This window comes from Antechinus flavipes, chromosome 4, assembly GCF_016432865.1.
Source record: "Antechinus flavipes isolate AdamAnt ecotype Samford, QLD, Australia chromosome 4, AdamAnt_v2, whole genome shotgun sequence".
Taxonomy (NCBI): Eukaryota; Metazoa; Chordata; class Mammalia; order Dasyuromorphia; family Dasyuridae; genus Antechinus; species Antechinus flavipes.
In genome coordinates, this window is record NC_067401.1 from 118,738,565 (window position 1) to 118,764,250 (window position 25,686).

Genomic DNA, 25,686 nt, shown 5'->3' on the forward strand with positions numbered 1-25,686 from the left:
CATAGAGCTGACCTCTCAACTCGGATCTCCACTGATCCAGCAGTCGTTCACAGCACCCTGCTTTGTGCCGTTTATCAGGACTTCCTTCTGGCTTACTAGGTGCCAACTCCTTCACCAGCCCTGATTCCAGGATCCCCTTCTACCTAAGGACAGCCCAAGGGCATAGACCAGTACCCTGGGGAAAACAGAAGAGACTGCTCCTTCTCCTTCTCCCCTGGATTACAGGCACAAGTTACCTGACAGGCCACTTCACTTGCCCTTGGTCTTCTGCTTTTGGAGACTTGTGCTCCTGTTTGTATTTGGATGCCTTTCTTCAGGTCCATACTTTACAGAGTGGGAGGCTAAGGGTTTGATCTCAAGGATAGTCAGAGAAAACTCAACCTGGCACCTGCCTTGAATCAAAACTCCCGCCATCTCTCTGAGAAGTCATAGCTCCCAGAATGAGCCCCTATAAACTATGCTAGCCTCCCTTCTCCAAATTGACTACTTAGAGGCATCTTCAGATACAAAGAGGAAGTATTTATTTTGTCCTTGCAAGGAGAAGCTCAAGCACATCAGCTGAGCAGACCCAGAGCCTGTCAGCTCCCATCTCCCAGCGTGTGCCTAGCTAGCTGGAAATGTTGCATTTACTTAAATAGCAAAAGACCCAAGTCTTTTCATTTAATGGACTGGAAAGGAAGTCAATGGTCGGCAATGTTGTCTACTTCCTCTGAGTCAGTGAACTTCCTGGAGCTTAAACAACTAGGGTCTGACCTTTCCTGCCTTAAGGATCTCTAGGTGTAGGGCTTGACTTAATCCATCACATAGACTTTGATAAATTTTCACCTAGTCCTATTCATTGCTAAAGCATCTTCCTGTTTCTCTGAGAGGGGCATGTTTCTTTGAGAAATAGTAAAAGTAGGGAGAAGCATTTCCTTTTAGGCTTTTGGCTCCCACTCAGAAACTCCCTGTCATCTCAGACCTATGAAGCGGGTCTGAGATGACAGGGAGTTTCTGAGTGGGAGCCAAAAGCCTATGAAGCGGGAATATCTTTTTACTTCTTCAATGCTGAAACAGCCCAAAGGGAATCATGTTTGACTCCTTTGGTCTGCCTAGTTCTAGCCAAAATAAGGAAAGATTCAAAAATATAATAGCTTGTAAAACTTTATGTGAAATTATAAAGGCTTTAACCACTTTCCTCACAACACCCTTATCTAGTTACCAAGACAATAAATCCATTTCTCAGAATGGGTATTCTGTCCAGAAAGAAAAATAAAGCTGAAAAGGTAGCCAGGGACTTGAGAGGTCAGATCTCAGGCTTTCCTAGACAATCACATGTATTTAGGCATGTGCCATAACTTTGGGGGGGTTGGGAATCTTCTACTATCTTAAATGAGAAACCAAGGAAGAGACATCCCAAACTCTGCAGGACCACAAAGTGCCTATTGTTGAAGTAGCTCTTCTTGGCACAGTAGACAATCAGCTTCACCACAATCTTTGGTCCTGCCTGGGGACATGCAAGGATTAATCACGGAGCCCATCTTTTATGTTACTCCTGAGCCAGCCTTAGTATATTTGCCCTCTTAGGGTTCTAGGGTATCATGAGGAGTTTTGGAGATATCTTTGTAATCTCATCAGCTCAAGACTCCATTGGCATTTTCTCCCAATATTATGGGCCATTCACTAGCATCCCAGTTCCATTTAACCACTTTAAAACAATTCCAGTTCCATTTAACCACTTTAAAACAATTAGCTTTTACAGAGGGAATTGTATTTCCCCTAATATAGCAAAAGAGTACTCTTCCCTGTAACACCTCAGTCCTTAGGAGCTAGTAGTCTCAAAACCTAGCTCAGTTCTTACATTGATCCCACCAACTTCATTCCAGATGCAACATGACTGATGGATGAGTCCTAGCCTAAGCTTCTGTTCTTTGCATCAAGAAGGTCACTCAAGAAGATTTTTCTTTACTCCTGGGGGCTCCTAGACTGGCAGCAAAACTCACCATGGATTCTTGATTTCTAGCTTCCTATGACTGGCTCTCCTAATCTTTAAAAGTTCACAGGACCAGAGACTCCACTCCCTTCACTTAAAATGGAAAAGAACAAAGGTAGAAGCCAAAGTCTAAGGCCTTTTCACAGAGTCCCCTAACCTGAGAGGGCAGAAGACGCCATTGTCTTTCATTGGATGTAGTGAGCAAAGGAGTCACTACCTGAGAGCAGTTGATGGGAAAATGGCCAAAAAGCCTAAGCCAGATCAGACTTTTTTTGAAGGCCTCTGAAGCTAAACAACCTTCTATTCAAGCAGAACAGGGTACAGAATATCCAATCATACAACAATCTCCTAGAAGCAGGATTTCTAACTTCATTCACACCGAGAGATGCTAATATGCCATGTGACCTATACAAAATCCTCATTGCATTTCTCTGATTAAAAAAACTGTGTTGCCTCAATACTTAAAGGATGAAGTTTAAACTCATTTAATTTTTTTATATCCTGAATCTTTCAACTTTATATAAACAATACAGAACAACAACTATTTGGTTTCAGAGGAGTTAAAGAACTTGCCCCCTTCCTATCATTCAGCAAAGCATTTATTAAGCACCTAATTTTTGCCAGACATTGTACTTGGCACTAGGACCTTTTGGCACATGAGCCACTAGTTGTGGGCTTTGTATACAAATCCAGTCCTATGTGAGCGTGATCTTTAAAGAGAAAAATCAAGCTCTTTTCCAAACCCAGTTCTTTGGGTCTACCCATCTTGGATCTTTAGGAAAAATAACTTAAAGCTTAGTTCTGACTCATGTCTAAAATCTTCCCAGAAACAGGGAGAAAAGGGGTTCTGTGGATGTAGTATAACAATAGCTTTCCGTTGGGATCCAAGGCAGTCCCAACAGACTTTGGACAGAAAACACCATCTGCATCCAGAAAAAGAACTATGGAGATTTAATGTAAATCAAGACATGCTATGTTCACTTTTTTTTTTCTTTCAAGTGGTTTTTGTTCCGATTTTTCTCTTCCAACATGATTCAGAAAGAAATGGGTATTAAAAAACTAATAAACATGTATAACCAGAAAAACAAAACATTTTTTAAAAGATAGTAACTTATAATTACTGTTATACAATATCAAAACATGAAGCTAAATAGTCCCCTCATAGGGACTGCTGTTCAACAAAATTTGCTGCATTATCCTTAAACATAGGCTCTTAGTAATAAGTAGCATACATGGCCTTATAAAAGGATAAACATGTCATAGGACAGGACCAAATTCAAGATATAATTGAGTTTATCTAGCCAGAGCCAATAGAAAAGTGGGAGAAAAGTCCTGATTCACACTCATGCTTTCACCAGTTCCCTGAAAACCTAGAGTTTGAAGCTATCTCAGAGGTCCAATCACTTCCTTTTAAGATGAGGAAACCATGGAGTTTGTAAGGTCCTCAGAGAGGTGTAAGAGGGGTTATTTGAAATCCATGTAATAGGATGATAGATGATGGAAGGGACCCCCTGAGGCAATCTAGTCCGCCATACTCATTTTACAGATAAGGAAACTGAGATCTAGGGGGTTTGTGATGTGTCTTGGGTAACTTCAGTGGCAGAAGTGATATTTGAACCTAGCAGGTCCTCTGGTTCTAGAATCAGTGCACTCTACCCTTCACTCACACCACAAGACAACTTTTTGTCCCTAAACACACCAAGCCCTTTGTTAGAGAAATAATATTTAAATGATTTTTTTTTCCACCACCTGATTCTCATTCAGGATTCCCTCTCTTCTTAGCAAGGTGCTGGCACATAGTAGGTACTATGGAAATGCTTATTCTCTCCTTCCCTTCCATCTTTCTAAAGCTTAATCATCCTTCCAGATCTTATTTAAGGCTTTCTTCCTCAGGGAAGCTTTTTTTGACCATTCCATAGTATCCCCATGGCACTAATACAAATACTTTCTATGGAATTTATATTTACTTTCCTTGGTCGATGTAACTTCTCTTACATTGTAACCCTCTCGAGGAGCTGCACTTTGTCACTTTGTATCCCCTCTTCTAGCATGGTGAGTTGCCCGTAGCTCTGCCATCTCAATTATGTTTTTATTTATCTTGGGGTGTGAGTATAGTCAAAGTATTTCCTTGATGTCTCAAGATCAAGGTACTGAAAAAAAGTAATCATACAGTAGTCTTGTTTTCGTTGAGTCGTTTCAGTTATGTCTGACTTCACGGCACCGTTTAGGGTTTTCTTGGCAAAAATGCTGGAATGATTTGCCATTTTCTCTTACTGGATATTGTAATAGACTCTAAAGTACATGAGGACCATTAGGGACACCCAATGTGACTGAGGTAATGTCCTGTTATTTATTTTTTACATTAAAAATGATAATAAAAATGGGCCTTGATCATAATCCGTAAGGTTTAGAAAGGATTTTACTTAGTAAAGTAGGTGTTAATTTTGCCTGTTTGAGGAATGAACGCGTAAGACACTTGCTTTAGACTCTTCTAGGAAGAGCCCAGCCAGTGTAGGATTCCTACATGTGCAGGTGCCCTCGGAGACGGGCCTCGACCGTATTCAGAACTTGATCAGGTGATACAGATCTACTGGGGAAGTAGGTGTCTTTTTAGAGTCACTCCAGCACCAGCCTTGGTCGTATCGGGGCGACTGAATGTTAGGGACGGGCGGAAGGAAACTGCAGTACGTGATTGGCTGTCCGGTGTAGTATGCTAATTAGCACTCGTGAAGCTTTCAGTGTTGGGAACCACTTCTGGCCGGGGGAACAGCTACTTGGGGTTTATGTGTCCTTGTGAGTGTCGGAGAAGCTGCATAGAGTCGGCTGGGAGTGGGAGTCAGGAGGATTCCATGGAAAAGTAGCCGTAAGCTAACAGAGTGCGGGATCGTCTGTGGCGGGCGCGTCAGAGCTGTGTTAGTTAAGACTATACTTTCAGGGATCATTTCTATAGTATGTTACTAGAGAATTGTGGCTGAAAGTGTAGCACGGAGGTAACCACGAGGAGGAGCTGTAGCGTTCCCTTCTGAGCGTGAAGCCGGCTTGTGGTGCTGCTTTTCAGCAGCTGTCACTTGCCATTGATGATCGTTCTTCCCTTCCTTCGGGTTGGGTGAGAGGAAGGGAACGTAGGCTGAGTGGCCTTCCTTAATTTCTTTGATTTCGTTGAAAAGAATAGCATTTTACAATTGGTTTCGGTTAGGTTACTACCTGGCAATTCATTTTGCTTGTCTTATGTAAAGGTTTTGCTTTCTGAGACATTGTTTTGACTCTAAAATTAGGGGGGACATACTTGTTAAATAAAGCAAATTGCTTGTTGATGGGATTCAATAATTATGGTGTAATATTAGGATGCTATAGGAAATGATGTCGATTCTGAAAACCTGTTGAGACTTGTTAAATTCACGTGAAGTGAACAGAACCTAAGGATTTATACAGTAACAATATTGTAAAGATTAGCAACTCTGGAACATCAAAATGACCAACCATAATTTCCTGATAGGAAAGTGATAGTGAAACATGTCATTCAATTCTAGAAAGAGAACTGATGGAACATGCCATTCAATTCTAGAAAGAGGACTGATGGACAGACTTTTTTTCTTCTCTCTTTTGAAGCATGGCTAATGGGGAAATTTATTTTGCATGTTTATGTATATCTGTAATGTGTTTTCTCAGTAAGTAAAAGAAAAGGAGGTAATGTGGAACTAGAAACAATATAAAGTTGAATTTTTTAAAAATGCTCCAACCATAAATTCCAAAATTGTTAATAATTTGGATTTTTATCTTCTGGGGCTGATTTTCAGCAAATCTTTAATGTGAAATATTAGGACATTGCTTCCTTCCTTGTCTTTTTTTCTTCTTCTTCTTCCTGTTAAGCTTTTTTAAAAATGTTTTAACGATTTCATTTTAATTAATATAAGACATTATACAGAAAAAAAAATTCTTGATGGGAATTAACACGTTTTACATGTTAAATTCAACTGGATTCTTGTTTATTTCTGTTAAACTTTTGGCTAACATGATGAAGAAAGTTAAGAAAATGAATAAAACATTAATCCCAGTTTACACATGATAAGATTGATATAAAACTTTAAAATTATATTTGAATAGCAAAGAACAAGTCATGAAATTTGTTTTGTCATTCTTTCATTTACTTTGCAGGAATTTATGTTGACACTGTAAATTCCCTGGGTCAGACAGCACTTTTCACTGCAGCATTGTTAGGTCTTCCTAAATTAGTCGATGTCCTGGTAGATTATGGATCAGACCCAAATCAGTAAGTATCTTGCAATTATGATGCAAAAGATTGTATGTCTTAGATCTTTGGAAAATCATGTTAGAAAATAATAATCTTGACTGGTAGAAGCTAATTTGAATTATGAAATATTTGTTATGAAGTACTTTTATAGAATTCCCACCAAAACTTTGTAAGATAAGTCCTTCTAGGTCTACTTAAACTGAATAGATGAGATATTTGTAATTAACATGAGCATTTGCTCATTTTTTTTATCAATATGTTAAAATCCATTTTAAAACAACTTCTGTTACCTAGTTCAGAGAGAATGTTGGTTCAGTGTTTAGAACCAACAATTTTTTCTTTTTAATAACTTTTTATTGACAGAACCCATGCCAGGGTAATTTTTTACAACATTATCCCTTGTACTCACTACTGTTCCGATTTTCCCCCCTCCCTCTCTCCACCCCCCTCCCAGATGGCAAGCAGTCCTATATATGTTAAATAGGTTACAGTACATCCTAGATACAATATATGTGTGCAGAACTGAACAGTAGAAACAACAATTTAGTACAATAATTTCTTCTTGGATTCTTTTTTGGAGTTTATTTTTCAATAAAACATCAATTCTTCATCTTTTCATTCATCTCATTAATGAGATTTGAGAGCAAAATTCAAATCCTTAAGTCTTAAGCCTGACTAGATTTTTTCCCCCCAGCAGTAGGTTGGATGAGGTATTTATACTTATTTTTGTGACAGTAGTTCAAAAATTCCTAAAATCAAAGGGGCCTCCAGAACATTATTTATTATACTAAACATGTAATATTAATTTGTCTTAGTATAGACCTAGATTATAGAGAACATAGGATTCTGGAGGAACTGGAGATTATCTAATGCAATCCTGCCTTTTGTTTAGAAGAGAAAGCTATACTGAGCAATATTACAGTTAGTATAGATAATATAAAGTTACATGATAAAGATGATTTTTATAGTAGTGGTCTTTGAAGTAGAGTTGTAAAAGATTGTAAAAATTATGTGATTCCTCTGTTGGAGGAAGGGAAGATAGCTCTAATTGTATTTGTGCCACAATAGATAATTATACAACTTATTTACAATAAAACTTCACACTTCACTCATTTTTTGCCAGTACTCCCCTCTTTTACCACTTCCAGCATGTGAGTAAGCTCGCAACACTCTTCTTGAGCAATGATAACATATCTAGGTTCTCAAAACATCTCTGATATATAGGTGCCATTGGGAAAATTCTCCCCTCTCATTGCCAATATAACCTGGAAATCACTTGGTGACTGGCAAATGAAACTTTAAAAAAAATAGTCCCAGAACCCAGCTCCTCCAGCTTGCTTTTTTTTTGTTGTGTTGGACACAGTGGAAGTGAGCCTCAAGCAGTGTGCCTGTATAAGAGCTAGAGAGATTTCAGAACCATGTCATCTAACCCCAATTTTACAATATGGGAAATTGAGACTCAAAGAGGTGAAGTGTGTGACATAAACAGGGCCAACATTTGTAACTGCTCATATGGAGTTCTATAGGCTCAAGGAGATGTCACCTTCTTTAACTGTTGTAGACATAAGAGTTGTGAGACTGACATGTCATGGCCACTGTGTATCAGAGGCAGAATATGAATCTAGTTCTTCTTAGTTTTAGAACCAGCAGTCTACTTGTTAGGTGTCACTGCTTTTTAAAATAATTTATAAATAAATATACATATATTGAGGATTTGCATTTAAAAGTGTTTAAGTTCAATAAATGACAAAAAAGTGTGGAGGCCCATGATCTAAACTAAACCAGTGTTCTCCAAATCTATTTTTTCATTACCTACATAATTTGAATTTTTATATGCAAATGATATAGTTTCACTCTAAATTACTTAATGTGAACTTATTTATTTTTGAACATATATGTCTTCATATATGTATATATACACATATACACAGAATACACACACATACATGTACATATGTATATATTCCCCAGTTAGAGTAGGTCTTTAAAGTCAGGGACTTTTGCACTTTTGCTTTGTATCTCCCAGCATCTCCCATTGTACTGGGAAGTACTTAGTGAATACTTGTTGAATTAAAAATACTTGTTACACGTGGCAAACTACTTTACGGGAGTAAACTTAATTTCATCTCTTTTGTCCCTAGATTTTTGGTATCCAAAGGATGATCCATACTACCTTTCAGAGCAGGCAGTAGGGCAGGCACAATGGATAGAATCCTGAATCTAAAGTCCTTAAGATCTAAGTTCACATTTGGCCTCAGACACTAGATATGTGATCTTGAGCAAGTCATTTAACCCTATTTGCCTAAGTTTCTTCATTTGTAAAATGAGCTGCAATAAAAGGAAAAGCAAACTACCCTAGTATGTTTGCCAAGAAAATCCCAAATGGGATCATTTCAGGACTGAAATGAGTGAACAACAACAAAATGCAGTAGTTGAGTTTAAACCGTACCCGCCATTTACAAGCTGTGGGACCCTTAGGCAAATCACTTCTCTGAGGCTCAGGCCCTAAATTTCTAAGTAATGGAGAAAAGAGGAGAAGGGAGAGACAAACTGACAACATGACAGTTATCTTGCAACCCTAAATGTGTGTGTTTGTTGTTGGGATTTTTTTCAACCACATTAGTTATCAAACTAATAAAAAGAGGTCTACCACAGAGGTGTGGTACAGAATAACTTGATTCAAAGGACACCTCCTAACAATTCATAGCCCTGAGTTCTGGTTGTAGCCCTGCCATTAACATGCTATGTGACTGACTTGGGTGTAAAGGGCCTCTATTTTTTAAGCTTTCTGTAATTGTGGGTTTTAGAGACTTGGAGAACTAGGCAGCAGTATTCTGAGGCTCTTCCCATCTGCTTTTTGTGGGGAAAAGAATTTCCACTTGCTATTTATGGTCTAACATTTAGTCTAATGTTCCTTAGTCGCTGCTTTGATGGAAGTACCCCTGTTCATGCAGCAGCATTTTCAGGCAATCAATGGATCCTCAGCAAACTATTGGATGCAGGTGGTGACCTGAGACTCCATGATGAAGATGGCAAAAAACCTCAGAGCTGGGCATTGTCTGCAGGGAAGGAGAGAAGCACTGCGGTAAGGCTGTGCCCCAAAATGAAGTTGGATGCATTCTAGCAAGCAGCCTTGAGCTTGATTAAATCTTCAATTTAACTTCAAAACTATTGAGGGTTTTGATTCAGAAGAAATGAAGGAGTTTAAAACAGATCATTGCAATATCATTTCTCATTATCTGTAATACAACTCTAGCCTAGTAGAGGAAGCTAGGTAGCACAGTAAACAGTATTAGATTTGCATTCAGGAAGGCGTGAATTCAAATCCTGTCTTGGAAGTTTACTTAGCTGTGTGATCCTAGGCAAGTCTCTTATCCACACTCAATTTCAGTTTCCTAATCTGAAAAAAAAAGAATAACTCCTACTATATAGGGTTGTAAGGATCAAATTATTTTATGTATGTAAATGATACATAATTATACATAAATTTGAGTGTATAGTGCTTTGCAATCCTTAAAGCATCATATAAAGGCTACATGGTAATTTTTAAAATTACAGTTTTATCTTTTTCAGTTAGTAAAAATCCATATTCTCATTTTGCCATCCTAACTGCACATATCTCTTCTCTCTCATAAACATGAATGGTCAAACAAATGAAAATTTTGCATTGGAAAATATTTATCTCATTTTGCACTGAGTCCTTAACCACTCTGTCAGGATATAAATAGCATGATTAATCTTTAGTTCATTGGAATCTTGTGTGATCACTATGCTGATAAGAATTTCTAATTCTTTCAAAGTTGTTTCTTCTTTACCATATTGATGTCATTGTATAAAGTGTCCTGATTCTGTTCCTTCATTTATAACATAAAAGTTTTCTCTGTACCATGTCCTTCACTTCTTACAACATTATGGATTTCCATCACCTCACTCAATGTGTTGTAACTTTTTCATCCATTAATAAATTTATGAGCATCCCTTCAGATTAGCTTTCTTTGCTACCTCAAAAAAAAGCTATAAATATTTTTGTGCATCTTTAATTAATTTCTTTTACTTAGGATTAATCCCTCCTTTAATTTATCATCACTCTAATTTCCTCCCATATCTTTTCCCTGTACCTTTTATTTCCCTGTTGAGTGAAAGGTATGTCTATTCTGTGTGTATGTGTGTGTGTGTGTTCTTTCTACTTTTGACAAGTTTAGATGAGTTAAGTTCCATGTCAGTTCGTTCCCTCATTCCTTCTTCCATATTTGTATATTGTAGATGTCTACTTGCTACACCTTGATTATATGAAATAATTCCTAACCCTCCTTTCCCTCATTTCATGTCTCAATGTATTCCTCTTCTTTTTCCATTCTTCTCAAGATCATCAAGACATAACAGACCTCCCCTCCAAAAAAAGATCAAAGAAATAAGAAAAAGGACTTTTAAGTAGCAAAGGATTGGAAAGTAGGGTGATATCCATCAATTACTGAATGGCTGAACAAATTATAGTATATCAGGATGATATCTATATGATAGAACATTGTGTTCTTACGAACTAATGAAAAAGATCAAAGAAAGAAGAAAAAGGACTTTTAAGTAGCAAAGGATTGGAAAGTAGGGTGATAACCATCAATTACTGAATGGCTGAACAAATTATAGTATATCAGGATGATATCTATATGATAGAACATTATGGTTTTTCTTTTTCAGAAAAACCTGGAAAAACTTGTATGAACAGATGCAAAGTAAAGTGAACAGAACTAGAATAGGCTACACCTCAACGATATTAACAATTTTTTAAAGATAATCAATTCTGAAAGATTTAGTAACTTTGATCATGTCAGAACTAAAACAGGCTACACATCAACAATAATATTAACAATGTTTTAAAGATAAACAATTCTGAAAGACTTAGTAATTTTGATCACGTTTTTCTTTTTCTTTCTTTTCTCCCTCGCTCCCTTCTTTCTTTTCTTGCTTCTCTCCATGGCTAATGTTACAAAGTGTTTTGCATCACTGTGCATATTTATAATGGGTTTTGTTTTTCTTAACTTCCTCAGTGGCTGGTGAAGGATAGGGAGGGAATTTAGAACTGACAGGAAAAAGATGTAATAGAACCACTTCCCAGGCTTGTCTAATTTGATTCTTTCTAGAATCCCTGATGATAATAGGATTCAAAGGGGACAAATGTATTAGAGATAGAGCCTTATATAAGCAGTTTATTCTTATTCATTCCATTATATTCATTGCCATTTTTATGTTCTTGTTTTTTTTTTCTTTTCTAATTTCAGCTCTATTCAGCTTCTTATTGAAGCTCTAGCTTTATCTTCAGAAATTCTTAGAAGTCTTCTGTTTCGTTAACTAGCAACTTTTTCCCCATGAAATATTACACTCACTTTTTGATGAGCAAATTATTTTTAATTGCTTTAGGGTTTTTTTTTTTTTGGAAATTTTTAATAGTTTTAAAATACATGCAGATAGTTTTCTTTTTTTTTTTAATTTTTAAAATTTTTATTTGATAATTACTTTATATTGACAGAATCCATGCCAGGGTAATTTTTTTACAACATTATTCCTTGCACTCATTTCTGTTCTGATTTTTTCCCCTCCCTCCCTTCACCCCCTCCCCTAGATGGCAAGCAGTTTTATATATGTTAGATATGTTGCAGTATATCCTAGATACAATATATGTTTGCAGAACCGAACAGTTCTCTTGTTGCACAGGGAGAATTGGATTCAGAAGGTAAAAATAACCCAGGAAGAAAAACAAAAACGCAGATAGTTCACATTCGTTTCCCAGTGTTCTTTCTTTGGGTATAGCTGCTTCTGTCCATCATTTATCAGTTGAAACTCAGTTAGGTCTCTTTGTCAAAGAAATCCACTTCCATGAAAATATGTCCTCATACAATATCGTTGTCGAAGTGTGTAATGATCTCCTGGTTCTGCTCATTTCACTTACATGCAAATAGTTTTCAACGTTAATCCTTACAAAACCTATATCCCTGATTTTTCTACTTTAATTTCCCTCCACCTCCTCCCCTAGACAGCAAGTAATCCAAAATAGGTTAAACATGTATAATTCTTGTAAACATATTTCTACATTTATCATCCTGCACAAGAAAAATCAGATCTAAAAGAAAAAAAAGAAAGAAAAAAGCAAAAAAGATGAAAATATATGTTGATCCATATTCAGTCTGTATAGTTCTCTTTCTGGATGCAGATAACTCTCTCCATCACAAGTCTATTGAAATTTAGCCTTAGCTTTTGTAATATTGTCTTACAAATTTTCCATTACTTTGGAACAGTGATTGCTAAATCTTGTGTGATCTTAGCTGTGGCTCTTTGGTACTTGAATTCTTTATTTCTAAATTTTGTAGTATTTTATCTTTGATCTGAAAGCTCTTGATTTTGTCTATGATGTTTCTAGAAACTTTAAAATTTTAGGATTTCTATTAGGAGGTAACTAACAGATTCTTTCCACTTTCTCCCTATTTCTAAAAGATACAGACAGTTTTCTTTTAAGATTTCTTGAACTAGAATGTCTTGGCTTTTTCTGTGTTGTATGGTTTGGTAGTTTAATGATTCTTAAATTTTTTTCTCTTTGTTATGTTTTTACAGTTCAGTGGTTTTAACTATGAGACTTTTTTCCCCCAATCATTTAAAACAAAGTTTTAATATTTCTTTTTGCCTCTGAGACTGGAGGCCTCATTAACTTCTATTGGGTCTTTTCTATTTTTCTAGAAATTTGTTGCTTGGGCAAGGTTTTGTGTAAATTATTAATTTCCTTTCCAATTCTTTCTTCAATAGTTCTCATTTCTTTTCTATTTTTTTTAATTGAGCACTCTTATTTCCCTTCCTTCCTTCCTTCCTTCTTTCTTTCTTTCCTTCCTTCCTTCCCTTTCCTTTCCTTCCCTTCCCTTTCCTTCCCTTCCCTTTCCTTCCCTTCCCTTTCCTTCCCTTTCCTTTCCTTCCCTTTCCTTTCCTTCCCTTTCCTTTCCTTTCCTTTCTTTTCCTTTCGCAATTGGGGTTAAGTGACTTGTCCAGATCACACAGCTAGGAGGTGTTAAGTGTCTGAGATCATATTTGAACTCAGGTCTACTGACTTCAGAGCTGGTGCTCTAACCACTGCGCTACCTAGCTGCCCCTTCTCATTTCATTTTTAACTCTTAAATTCTTGTTTCATGAACCTTTTCAAGAATTTTAGTTGATTATGTACCAAGATATGTTTTTCTTTGAAACTTTGCTTATAGATAGATGTTTTGGAGTCACTGTCCTCTGTTTGTATCTTGAGTTTTCCTGTCATAATAGCTTTTTATGGCAGAGTTCTTTTTTTAATGGCCTCATTCTTCCAGTCTACTTTCTGATTTCAGATTTAATGTTAGGGCTGGGTTATATTACACTCTTGGAAGGAAGATCTAAGCTGGTCTTGTTTTTGCTTTCTGGGAGGTTTAAATATTTTGTGTTCTTTAAGGATCTTAGGTACAGATTGGGGTTTTACAATTCTTTCCGAGTGTTCTGATTTAGGGCAAAGTATGATTGATGCTTCCTAGTCTTGAGTTCTGCAAGTTTTTGGGTTGGTTTGGGTCTAAACAACAGAAGATACTGCTGGACTGAGTCCCTATCAGCTAGCTGGAAAATCCTCAGAAAGGCTGAATTATAGGTTTACTTTGGATTTGAGATTTCTGCCTTGGTTATTCCTTTATAGGCTGGGCTAGAAGTTGGACCTGAGATTTAGATTAGCTCCTAGGAGTTGAACCACATAGTTTCTGTTTGCTTATGAACTTCATCTTTTTCAATACTGCCCAGGCCCTCTATACTTGGAAGCAATCTCATATTGTAGATTTTTCTCAATCTGCTCTGTTTCTGTGACCCAGAACTGAATAGTGTGTGAGAAAGTTGCCAGTCAGCACCTGTTTCTATAGCAGTACATTAATATGTCTAATGGTGCTCTAGGCTGGGTGGGGCCCTTGCTGAGTTAAATAACCTCTCTCTGGGCATGTAGCTGCCTCTGGCCCAAAACTCCTTTTTTTTTCTTATGACAAGCAAGGCTGGACAGATGACTCTGGAACTAGAAGCATGGAAGATTCCTATCTGGGACTTCCCCATGCAGATACTCTGCAGACACAGAGGGCAGTCAATCCCTTTCAGGTACACTATGTGAGCCACCCCTGTGTTAGTGATCAGTCTTATTCCATCTCTCACCCAGTAGCCATGGCCAGGAGAGGAGTGTGAAGACCAAGGATATCCACCCAGAGTTTCTATGTCTTCCCAAAGCATGATGCTTTGATAGTGTCCAGCCACAGGTTTCTTGGGAAGTAGTTACAGCTCAGGCTTAGAGTATGGCAGATGGGAAATAAAACTTATATAAATAAGTTCTCTATTTTTCTCTATTACATATGGAAATAAAGCTGTTCTTAACCTAAATCCAATGGATATTGTCACATCTGAGGTTATAGCATCATTTCAAGTCAATTCCATTACTGAACACTTGCAAGATACTGGCGGCATAAGACAAAACCAAAATGGTCCCTGCCTCTAAGGAGCTTATATTTTGGTGGGAGGGATACAGTGTATATATGGATAAGCAAACAGAAAATGTATTCAAAGCAATAGAGAGTAGATTCCAGAAGGAGAAAGCCCTAAGAACTAGGGATTCCTAGAAGAGGGCTGATAAGAAGATGATCTTGAGCTACATTTGGAGGAGGAGGAGGATTCTACAAGTTTTAAGATGAGGAAGAAGAACCTTCTGTACTTGAGAGACAAACTGTACAAAGATATAAAAGCAGGAGTTTGGATTTGGAATGTTATCTCTCTCTCTCCTCATCCCCTTCCTCTTCTTCAAGTATATGATTGGCAAGATATGTGAGTGCCTGATGTTAAGAGCTCATATCTCATTTATTACAGATTTTGGAGTTCATGCACCGCTGTGCCTCCCATATGCAGGCAATCATTCAGGGATTTTCTTATGATCTGTTGAAGAGGATTGACTCTCCACAGAGACTCATCTCTAGCCCATCCAGATTTGGCAATCTGATACATGGGTAAGTGCCCTCCTTTCTAGGAAGCCCAATTAAGGACTTAAGTAGCCAGCCATCTGGTTGTTAAACTATAATGGTCAGATAGGGAGGTGACAGCCATTTGATTGTAATAGCTGCCATCCTGCCAAAATCAGACTTGATCAACAAGGCAGTGGAACCTCTTCCTTCACTGTTCCACATAAACCAGTTCTAACATTTCTGTGTGTTTGTCTTTTTTGGAGGGTGTGGGGAGTAGGTGGTGGGGAAGGAGACTGTTTCTGATAACATCTAGTGAAAGAGTCAGCCTCAGAAGAAGAACCTAAGGTTAACTCTTTCCTCGGATACTTATCTACGCAAGTTACTGAACCTCTTGATGCCCAGGCAATATTTTGACTGAGGACTGGCTTTGAAAGAGGGAGTTTCCTCACCAGAAATTACCTACAACAAAGTTAAAGGTCCAAAGTCCAAGAGAGCCAATAAAAGATAAGTGAATACTTGAAGTCATAGTAATTCATTTAGTACAATTACTTGATAACTTTCTTGAGTGAATAAATGAATGTCTTTTCTTTGTACATATATAGCTTGGTCTAAGCCCCTCCATGAAGCTAAAATTTGATCAAACATCATTATTATTGCTCCTATTATTTCTTGGTCCTTGGTTGTGTTTTTTTTTTTAATAACTTTTTATTGATAGAACGCATGCCAGGGTAATTTTTTACAGCATTATCTCTTGCATTCACTTCTGTTCCAATTTTTCCCCTCCCTCCCTCCACCCCTTCCCCCAGATGGCAAGCAGTCCTTTACATGTTGAATGGGTTACAATATATCCTAGATACAATATAGGTGTGCAGAACCGAACAGTTTTCTTGTTGCACAGGGAGAATTGAATTCAGAAGGTATAAATAACCTGGGAAGAAAAACAAAAATGCAAGCAGTTTATATTCATTTCCCAGTGTTCTTTTTCTGGGTGTAGCTGTTTCTGTCCATCTTTGATCAATTAAGGCTCTCTTTATCGCAGAGATCCACTTCCATCAGAATACATCCTCAAACAGTATCGTTGTTGAGGTATATAATGATCTCCTGGTTCTGCTCATTTCACTCAGCATCAGTTCATGTAAGTCTCGCCAGTCCTCTCTATATTCATCCTGCTGGTCATTCCTTATAGAACAATAATATTCCATAACATTCATATACCACAATTTACTCAACCATTCTCCAATTGATGGACATCCTTTCATTTTCCAGCTTCTAGCCACTACAAACAGGGCTGCCACAAACATTTTGGCACATACAGGTCCCTTTCCTTTCTTTAGTATCTCTTTGGGGTATAAGCCTTGGTTGTGTTTTTGATAGCTGAGGTAGATTATGAGGTAGCTGAGCTTGAAATAAATTCAATATTACTGTCATTAGAAACCCAATTCATTTGCTTGGGTTTTATTTCCAAGGAAGTCTGTGAATATTGATGCAGAACGGGAAATTTTGTTTTGCTTTAAAATTTTATATAGGAAATTTCTACTTCCTCAACAGCTCTAGGGCTATGGCAGTTACCAGCTAAGCCCATCAGATTGAGCTGTGAATAATGTGAATAATGGGGAGACAATACATAGTCTTGGGACATTCATGATATAAAATGCAAAAATTAAAAAGAATTGTACTGTTAGAAATAATACATCACTTCCATTTTCTTTGCCATTTGTCCTGAACTGGAAAGTAGATAAAATCATTTACTTCTTCCTGACCCATGAGGGAAGTCATTTATTATTCATCAAAACCATTCAGTGGATTTTAATGTCTACAATCTACAATGAACTGAGCACTGATAATATGAAGGAATATAAATCTTGGTTTTTGACCTCAAGAGAGCTTACAGTCTCGTTGGAGAGACAAGACACATAAAGACATATTCCATGGTATATTGAGAAAACTAACATAAATTGGAATTAGGAGATCCTGTGATAACCCCATCTCTGCCTCTAATTTTCTGTGTGAGCTTGTACAATTCCCTGTACCCTAAGAACCTCAACTAGTTCTCTAAATTCAAGAATTCAATGCAATAGACTTAAACAGCTTCTGTGCCAGGTCTTAGAAGAGATGCCAAGCTTAAATAGATAAAATAGTTCTTGGCTTTACAGAGCACACAGTCTAGAAAGTGGAGTGTGACCCATACAGAAATAGTTGTGACCTAAAAAATACACAAGAGATGTGTGAAGCAAAGTGTTGTCTGAGATCTGAGTGACTTCAGAACAGAATTGGTGGAGCTGACAGTATGTGATTTGGAATAGAAAGGGCCCATCAAGAGAGGAACCTATCAGGTAGAGCAGATAGAGCTATGAAGTGTGAAGGATGGATGCCTCTGAAAGGGTGACCAACAATTGCTTCATTCCTGTTTGACTGGAACATAGAATTCATGGAGGGAGTAATATAAGAATAGAGAGAGTAGTGCCAGGGCAGTCCATGAAGGGAGGTCTCTGATTACCAGACTAAGTAAAGTTTGAATTTTGCTCAGTAGGAAAGGGTTTTGAACAGAGGAGTGATATAACTAGTTCTTAACATTAGAAAGATAAGCGTGCAGTTGTGTGAAAGCTGGATTGGAGAGGAGGGATGGTGGAGGCAAGGAGGCTTGATAGGAGGTTTTTGCAATAATCGAAGCAAGTGACAGTGAGGGCCTGTCCTAAGATTTTGGCAGTGAGAATAGAGAAAAGGTGAGAAATGTAAGAAATGCTGAAGAGGAGGAATTCACAAGTCTTCATAACTGAAGATGAGAAGAGAAAGAGGAGAGTCAAAGTTATAAGTAGTTCTTAACATGGGAAACTAGATAAATTAGGTGCTAATGACAGAAGTATTGAAATCAGAGGAAGAAGATTTTGGGAAGAAGACAGTAAGTTTTATACTAAATATACTAAATTTGAGATGCCAGATGGAAATTCAGAGGGAGATATCCTATAGGGACTTGAAATTGGAAATAAGGGTTTTTGGAAATGTAGTCAAAACTGGATCTATAGATTTGGAAATCATCTTCAAAGTGGTGATAATTGAAGCCATGGGAGTGAACATGACTTCTTGGAGAGAAAATGTAGACAGAGAAGAGTAGAGGGTCAAGTACAGAATTGTAGGCAAAAACACTCAATTGAATGTCTTGGGATGATAATAAGGTTCCACTGAAGGAGTCAGATAAGTAATTTTTTTTAGAGGTACTGAGACCAGCAGAGTGTTTATTATTTGGTAAGGTAAAGGAAGAAAAAATACTTAAAAGGATATCGACAGCTGTCAAAAGCTCTAGAGAGGATGAAGACTGAAAAAAAGCCTTTGGATCTGGTGATTAGTTGGTCCTTGGTGACTTTGGAGAAACAATCTGAGTAGCCTAATATTGACAGGACTCGGAGCTGCAAAGAATTGTGGAAGAGTGGAAAGTACAGAAATGTAGACCTCTGTGACATCACTTTTTAAAGAAGTTTGATAGTGAAAAGGTATTGAGGTATAGAGCAGGAAGTGGATGGAGTAGAAGGGTAAAGTAAAATCTCTTTTTAAGTTTGAAAGAGAAAACTGATAGATCCATCAGGCAGAGGGAGAAGAACCCAGGGAAGGAGGTGTGGGGAAATAATAGCTGAAGGGGAGGAAATCAAGAGTACACAGAGAACTGTCCCAGGAAGTTATACATGTTCATTGAGACTAGGCTCTTAGATCATAATAAAGGGAAAAGGACTCATGTGTACAAAAATGTTTGTGGTGGCAAAGAACTGAAAACTGAGTGGATGCCCATCATGTTATGAAATATTACTGTTCTGTAAGAAACGATCAACAGGATGACTCCAGAGAGGCCTGGAGAGGCTTACATGAACTGATTGTAAGTGAAATGAGCAGAACCAGGAAATTATTGTACACAGCAAGAACAAGATTATGTAATGATCAACTCTGAGAGACATGGCTCTTTTTAACAGCAAGGTGATTTGGGCCAGTTCCAATGATCTTTGTTTTTTTTAATTTTTAAAATGTTTTTATTTTTATTAAAGCTTTTTATTTATAAAACATATGCATGATTATTTTTCAACATTAACCCTTGCAAAACTTTCTGTTGCAGATTTTTCCCTCCTTCTCCCCTCCCCTCCCTAGATGGCAAGTAGTCCAATACATGTTAAATATGTTAAGATATATGTCAAATCTATTATATGTATATGAATTTATACAGTTATCTTGCTGCACAAGAAAAATCAGATCTATGGGGCAGTTAGATGGTATAATGGATAGAACCAGCCCTGAATTCAGGAGGATCTGAGTTCAAACCTGGCCTCAGACAGTTAGCACTTCCTAGCTGTGTGACCCTGGGTAAGTCACTTAATCCCAATTGCCTGGGGGGTGAGGGGGAATCAGATCTAGAAAGAAAGAAAAAAAACCTAAGGACAACAAAATGCAGGCAAATATCAACAGAAAGTGTGAAAATGTTATCCTATGATCCACACTCATTTCCCACAGGCCTCTCTCTGAGTGTGTATGGCTTTCTTCATCACTGAACAATTGGCAATTCCAATGATCTTGTAATGAAGAGAGCCATCTGCACCCAGAGAGAGGATACTGGGGACTGAGTGGGAATTGCAGCATAGTATTTTCACTTTTTTTGTTGTTTGCTTATATTTTTGTTTTCTTTCTCATTTTTTTTCTTTTTGATCTGATTTTTCTTTGCATCATGATAATTGTGGAAATATGTAAAGAATTGCAAAGAAGAACAAAAAAGGAAAAATATATTTTTGTGTGAAAAAACAAAAAACAAAAGGACAAAGCTCATAAACATATATAGAAGAATTACATATATTTAACATATTGCATTGCTTGCTATCTGGAGCCAGGGGAAGGAAGGGAGAAAAATTTGGAACATGTAGATTTTGTGAAGGTAAATATTGAAAATTATCTGCATATATTTTGAAAATAAAAAGCTATTTAAAAAAAAAAGACTAGGTTTCTGTAGGTCAATCTCCTTTGTACTCAATGATATCTCTTTTTCTCAGGCATGAGAGAAGACACAAGTGATGATACTGAAAGATTTTGAGAAATGGATATATTCTAGAAACTTTTCTTGTTAATGAAGTGGAAAGCTTAAGTCATCTGCTTTTAAAATAGGGGATACTGTTTGAGGCTTGAGAAAGGAAAAGGTTTGGAATCATTGCTATAAAGAATGAAATAGGGAGTCATAAGGGTGGTATGAAAGAATTGCCTAGCAAAGGTGAAGGCCCAGATGAGGTTATATACTTTACATTTATAGGAGTTTTCTTAAGCCTGGGATTTCAACAATGTAAATAACTTGAAAGTGAAAATTCTCTCTGCCAGTACAAATCAGCAGCTTGTAGTTTTAGTTTCTTGGGATAATGAACAGCTAAGTGACAAAGGTGAGCCTTTTCATTGCTTGTCACCATAAATTTATAGAGGGTGAAATCATCTTGATCATATAACTTCTATTATACTCAGCCTAGAAGCAGAGAATGATGGTGAAGCTGGGTGATGACATTTCTTGAGATTAATAACAGCAGAAAATTGGTTGATAAATGTAAGAATTTCAACAGCAGTCAGTTATTAAATTAGAGAACCATGAGATCAAACATGACTGGTGTTGAGTGAAATATCTGAGAACAGGAGTTTAATGACAAGCTTGAGAAGAGGCCAAAGAGCTGGTTCAATGTAAGAGAGAAACTGGGAAAAGGGAAAGTTTATAGAACATTGTGGAATTTTAAAATTTATGATCTTCAAGATGGGGCAGTTCTGGGAGATAGTGAAGGCTAAGGGTGTTACTATGATTTGTGATTGAAGAGTGAGAGATAAGGGGATTTTGAAGTTGAGGAAAATAGTCCTGATGTGGCAGGACTTATCAGCATGAATATTAAAATGTCTAAGGATGAGGGCAGAAGATAGTGTGGAAAGGAAGATTCTGGATCAGGTGGTCATTGAAAAAGCTGGGAAAGTGATTTGGAGTTTGGTGAACAGTAGCAAGGAGAAAAGTAACATAGGTTGCATGGTTTTAGAAGAAAGAAAAAATTTTTAAGAAGTGCAGTAGAATAAAGATCCTTAACCTTTTCTATGTCTGAGCCCCTTTAGTAGTCTGGTAAAGCCTATGGAGCCTTCTCAGAATAATGTTTTAATAATGCATTAGTAATGCATTAAAAAACAAAGGATTGTGAAAAAAGCCAAAACTCAGTAAAAATAAAGATGGAATTTTTCCCATCCAAATTCTGTGGTAGAAGAATGGCCTGGAAGCGGTAGCAGGAAGCAGGATACTCCTGTACCCCATCCTGGTCTTATTAAATGAATGGGTGGGACATTTTATGTGACAAGTGAGTAGTATGGACGAAGAATGAGAGTAGAATTGAACTGTCAGGAAACTTAGTCCTGGATCTTTTCTCTATATGCAAATAGCTAATCCTTGCTTTTTTAACATTTTTAGAAATCCTGACAGCTCTCCTAACCGACTGCTCAAATCTGGAGTTGTTTCTTCCAAAAACATCTACAGCTTTGGTTTTGGGAAGGTAAGGTATTAAAAATAACAAACTGTTGGTCAGTGTAGGTGCTTAATAAATAAAACCTGTTGAGTCAATTGAATAAAGCTAAGCCTTGGCTCCAGTTCCCACTTAGAGAAACTTTCTCGTCCTTCCCCATCAACCTCCCAAAATACCAAGTGGGAATTTTCTCCCTTTTTTTAACTTCAAGAAAAAAAAGTTCCTAGTTTGGGTAGAATTCACAGGTAATCTCCTGAATGATTCTAGTCCATGATTTATTTGGGCATTTCACAAATCATTCTTTCAATTATCAGTGAGAGCACAGCACAATCAAGCACCTTTTGACAGTGGATGGCAAGATTTACTAGCTTCTGTTCTGTTTTTCTGACCTGATTTCCTTTCTTTCTTATGGAGAGCTTATGTTTTCCTGGTCAGATAGTAGTTAATCTGTAGGTTTCTGTCTTTTACTCCCTGATGTTTTTCCTTCTACAAATATTCTATCATTTATCAACTACACAAAAGTTTAATTTTGTATTTAGTGATGGAGTCTTGGTCTTTCTGCTTCCATTCTCTCCCCATCCAATCCTATACTTGAGGAAAATCATTTTGGCACATTTGTGAAGTATGAATTTATATATCTTAAATGTCTTAAATCTATAAGATAGACCAGCATGAGATTTTTAGGGGGCTAGAAAAGATTATACAAGGTGACAGCAGCTTTTAAAAATCTTAATTCTTCAAGCTCTTAACTCCACTCCCAAACTTGTTCACCCACTGACTTTTGAAAATGATCTTGTTGCCACTGTACATGTTCTCATTAATTTCTCTACAACTGTTCTCCTGTTCTCTTCTTCCATTTTTTCTTCCTTCTCCTTTCCAAGGTTAATTTCTTTGTTTGAGCCTTTCATCTATTACCTGGTCTCCTCTGAGATCTTCCCTATCATTTGAGTTTGTTCTTTTTCTCTCTTTGTCTCTGCCTGTATCTCTGTCTCTGTGTCTCTCACTCATCTTCAAGTTCTCCCTTTCATCTTCATTCCCTTCCTTCCTCCCTATGTTCTCAGCACTCTCTCTTAAAACTTTGCCCTAACTCTTGTTTTCTACCTTTTGAGTTGCTATCTATTATATTTGTTCTCCTTCACTACTAAGCTCCTAGAAAAAGTAATTAATCAGCCCTGCTGCTCTACTTCCTCACCTCTCAGTCTCCTCAGTTCCCTGAAATTTGGTTTTCAGACCCATTCTCCTGCTTTCCTTCTTCAAAGTATCTAAGGATTCTTTCCTTAACAAATTTGATGTCATTTTCTCAGTGTTTATCTTTTTAGAGCTTTCCACATTTGGCATTTTTGACAATCTCCTTTTTGACTGTAGCATAAAAAGTACATTTCTTAGCCTAGAACAGAAAGCCTTCCTTATTCTGGCTCTGTGCCATTCCCTCCTTCATTTCCCTCAACCTCCTGGCTATGTTTCTAGTCTTAATTCAAATTATTCCATTTCATGCTTTTTCCATTCCAGTGAAATTCTCATGCTGGTTACTTTTCATATGTCACATTCTATCTCCTGTTTTCCTTGTCATTGCCCAATTGGACTTTCTCTTCCCCTCTACCTCATGGGATCCTCAGCTCCCTTCAAAGGGAACATTTCTTGACTACTTTTCCTTCCCCTTGAAATAACTTTATAGTATTTTTGTTTTCACTTACTCGGATCCAGAATGTATTAAGTCCTTTGAGGGCAAAGAAGTTTAATTTTTGTTTTTTTATCCCTTGCACCTCACACAGTACTTTGTTCACAGTGGGCACTGAATTGTTCAGTGATGAATTTTGAAGTGCTTTCTAAAATTAAGACTTACAGAATAGAATCAGTGGATATTTGAGAGAAGATATTTTGCACCCCAGAGTATGCGCTTAAAAAAAAAAAACGTTATTCAGAGATGTTAGAATAGAGGGAGCATACTAGCCTACCCTTTGTGTAGGAGCCAGGTCCATACATACTACACATTACTCATCTTTTCAGATTTTTTCAGTGTGTGAATAAGTTGTCCTGACTTCTTTTCTTCTCTAAAAATACTATTTGTTCTATAGGATGTCTCCCTGGGAAGGGCAAGGGGAAGGCATTTAGGATAACTATGATGATGTAAGAAACAAGACATTGATAAAAATGAATTAAAAACAAACAAACGAAAAGACCTAGAGGGAATGTAATGAGGCAGTGTGGTATACTGGAAAGATGACAGAAATTGAAGTCAGAGAGCTGGTTCAAATTTTGATTCAGCTGTTTACTGACTGACACTTGAACAGTCATATCCCTCTCTCAGTGCTCCCAGTTTCCACAACGGTAAGATGATCTTAAAGTTCCTTTCAATTTTTAAATTTGGCCCTGTATTTTTGATTGTGCTAGTCATTAAACTACTTAAGTTTGTAGCTCTTAGGTAGCTTAAAGCTTTTTCTTTTCCTTTTCACATTATGAGGGAAAGTTTTGGCTTCAGTTTTATCTCACAGGAGGGACACAGCTGGCTTATTTGGGATCTCTCCCAGTCATCGGAGAAAAGGAAGTGATTCAAGCAGATGATGAACCAACCTTCTCTTTCTGTAGTGGTCCCTACATGGTCATGACAAAGTAAGTCAAAATGTGCCTAAGGTCCACTCCAGTCATTTGCTTCCTGAATTGCAGGAAAATGGAGCTATCTTTTTTTTTTTTAATTTTATTTAATAATTACTTTATATTGACAGAATCCATGCCAGGGTAATTTTTTTTTTTTACAACATTATCCCTTGCACTCGTTTCTGTTCCTATTTTTCCCCTCCCTCCCTCTCTCCACCCCCTCCCCTAGATGGCAAGCAGTTTTATATATGTTAGATATGTTGCAGTATATCCTAGATACAATATATGTTTGCAGAACCGAACAGTTCTCTTGTTGCACAGGGAGAATTGGATTCAGAAGGTAAAAATAACCCGGGAAGAAAAACAAAAATGCAGATAGTTCACATTCATTTCCCAGTGTTCTTTTTTTGGGTGTAGCTGCTTCTGTCCATCATTTATCAATTGAAACTCAGTTAGGTCTCTTTGTCAAAGAAATCCACTTCCATTAGAATATGTCCTCATACAATATCATTGTTGAAGTGTATAATGATCTCCTGGTTCTGCTCATTTCACTTAGCATCAGTTCATGTAAGTCTCACCAAGCCTCTCTGTATTCATCCTGCTGGTCAAAATGGAGCTATCTTTGATCAATTGTCTGCATGTGTCTTAAACTTTGGATGTTTCTATTCAACCATAAGAAAGCTTATTTCTTATGAAATCATTATGGACTTTTCTTGTTTTGTAGTGTCACAAATCATTATAAGTTTTCAGTGCGTTTTCATTTGTAGCTAGAGCACTGACCTAAAAGAAAAATTCACAATTACCTTACTTGTGCTACAATCATCAAACATGAAATAGCAACACCATTGAGGCAGCTCTTTCCCTCACCGAATGGCTCCATTTTCATAGGAACAACAAATAGTTGCTTTTTTTCCATTGATTCCAAAAGAACCCTTATCATCTTATGACTTTGGAGAAACAGATAGAATCTAGTCCAGAAAACTCCTCTGCCTGGTTTTCATCATACTTGGTAAACTGGTCATATGCCCCAATATGTATTCTCTGGATTAACTTGTCTGGTCTTCTTATTGCCTTTCTCCCTGTGCCCTCTACTGAGAAAATTTATTCTTGCTTGTGTTCATTGTTCTGAGTTTGAGGGGCTAATTTTCAGAAGCTAGAAGTCTTTTCTCTTCAATCGTCAGACACCAGCATTTAGTAGCAAATGTCCTTCAAATGGATTTTTTTGGGGATAAGTTTCCCAGCATGCTAGATATGTGAAAAGATAGTAAAACGGATTGGGTCCCAAGACAATATAGATGGAATAGAAGGCATCTCTCCCTGATATGCCTCTTGAATATATAAAGGCAGGCAGACAATGTGATACCTAGACTCCTTTTATAACTTTAG

General features: G+C 37.2%; 1 protein-coding gene and 1 non-coding gene across 5 annotated transcripts in view; both read left to right on the top strand.

Annotated features, from left to right (window-relative positions):
* The window catches only part of TEX14 (testis expressed 14, intercellular bridge forming factor), a 133,245-nt gene that overhangs the window by 22,258 nt on the left and 85,301 nt on the right, over window positions 1–25,686 (top strand). For all 4 annotated transcript variants that reach the window (XM_051994160.1, XM_051994157.1, XM_051994156.1 and 1 more), the window contains exons 3-7: window positions 6,128–6,242; window positions 9,144–9,309; window positions 15,114–15,250; window positions 21,654–21,735; window positions 24,185–24,315. In XM_051994160.1, the coding sequence (XP_051850120.1) occupies window positions 6,128–6,242; window positions 9,144–9,309; window positions 15,114–15,250; window positions 21,654–21,735; window positions 24,185–24,315 (631 nt within the window). The remainder of the gene's footprint in view (window positions 1–6,127; window positions 6,243–9,143; window positions 9,310–15,113; window positions 15,251–21,653; window positions 21,736–24,184; window positions 24,316–25,686) is intronic.
* On the top strand, window positions 4,892–5,108 carry LOC127563713 (small nucleolar RNA U3). The gene has a single exon (XR_007954143.1). It is a non-coding gene; the product is annotated as a small nucleolar RNA U3 (small nucleolar RNA).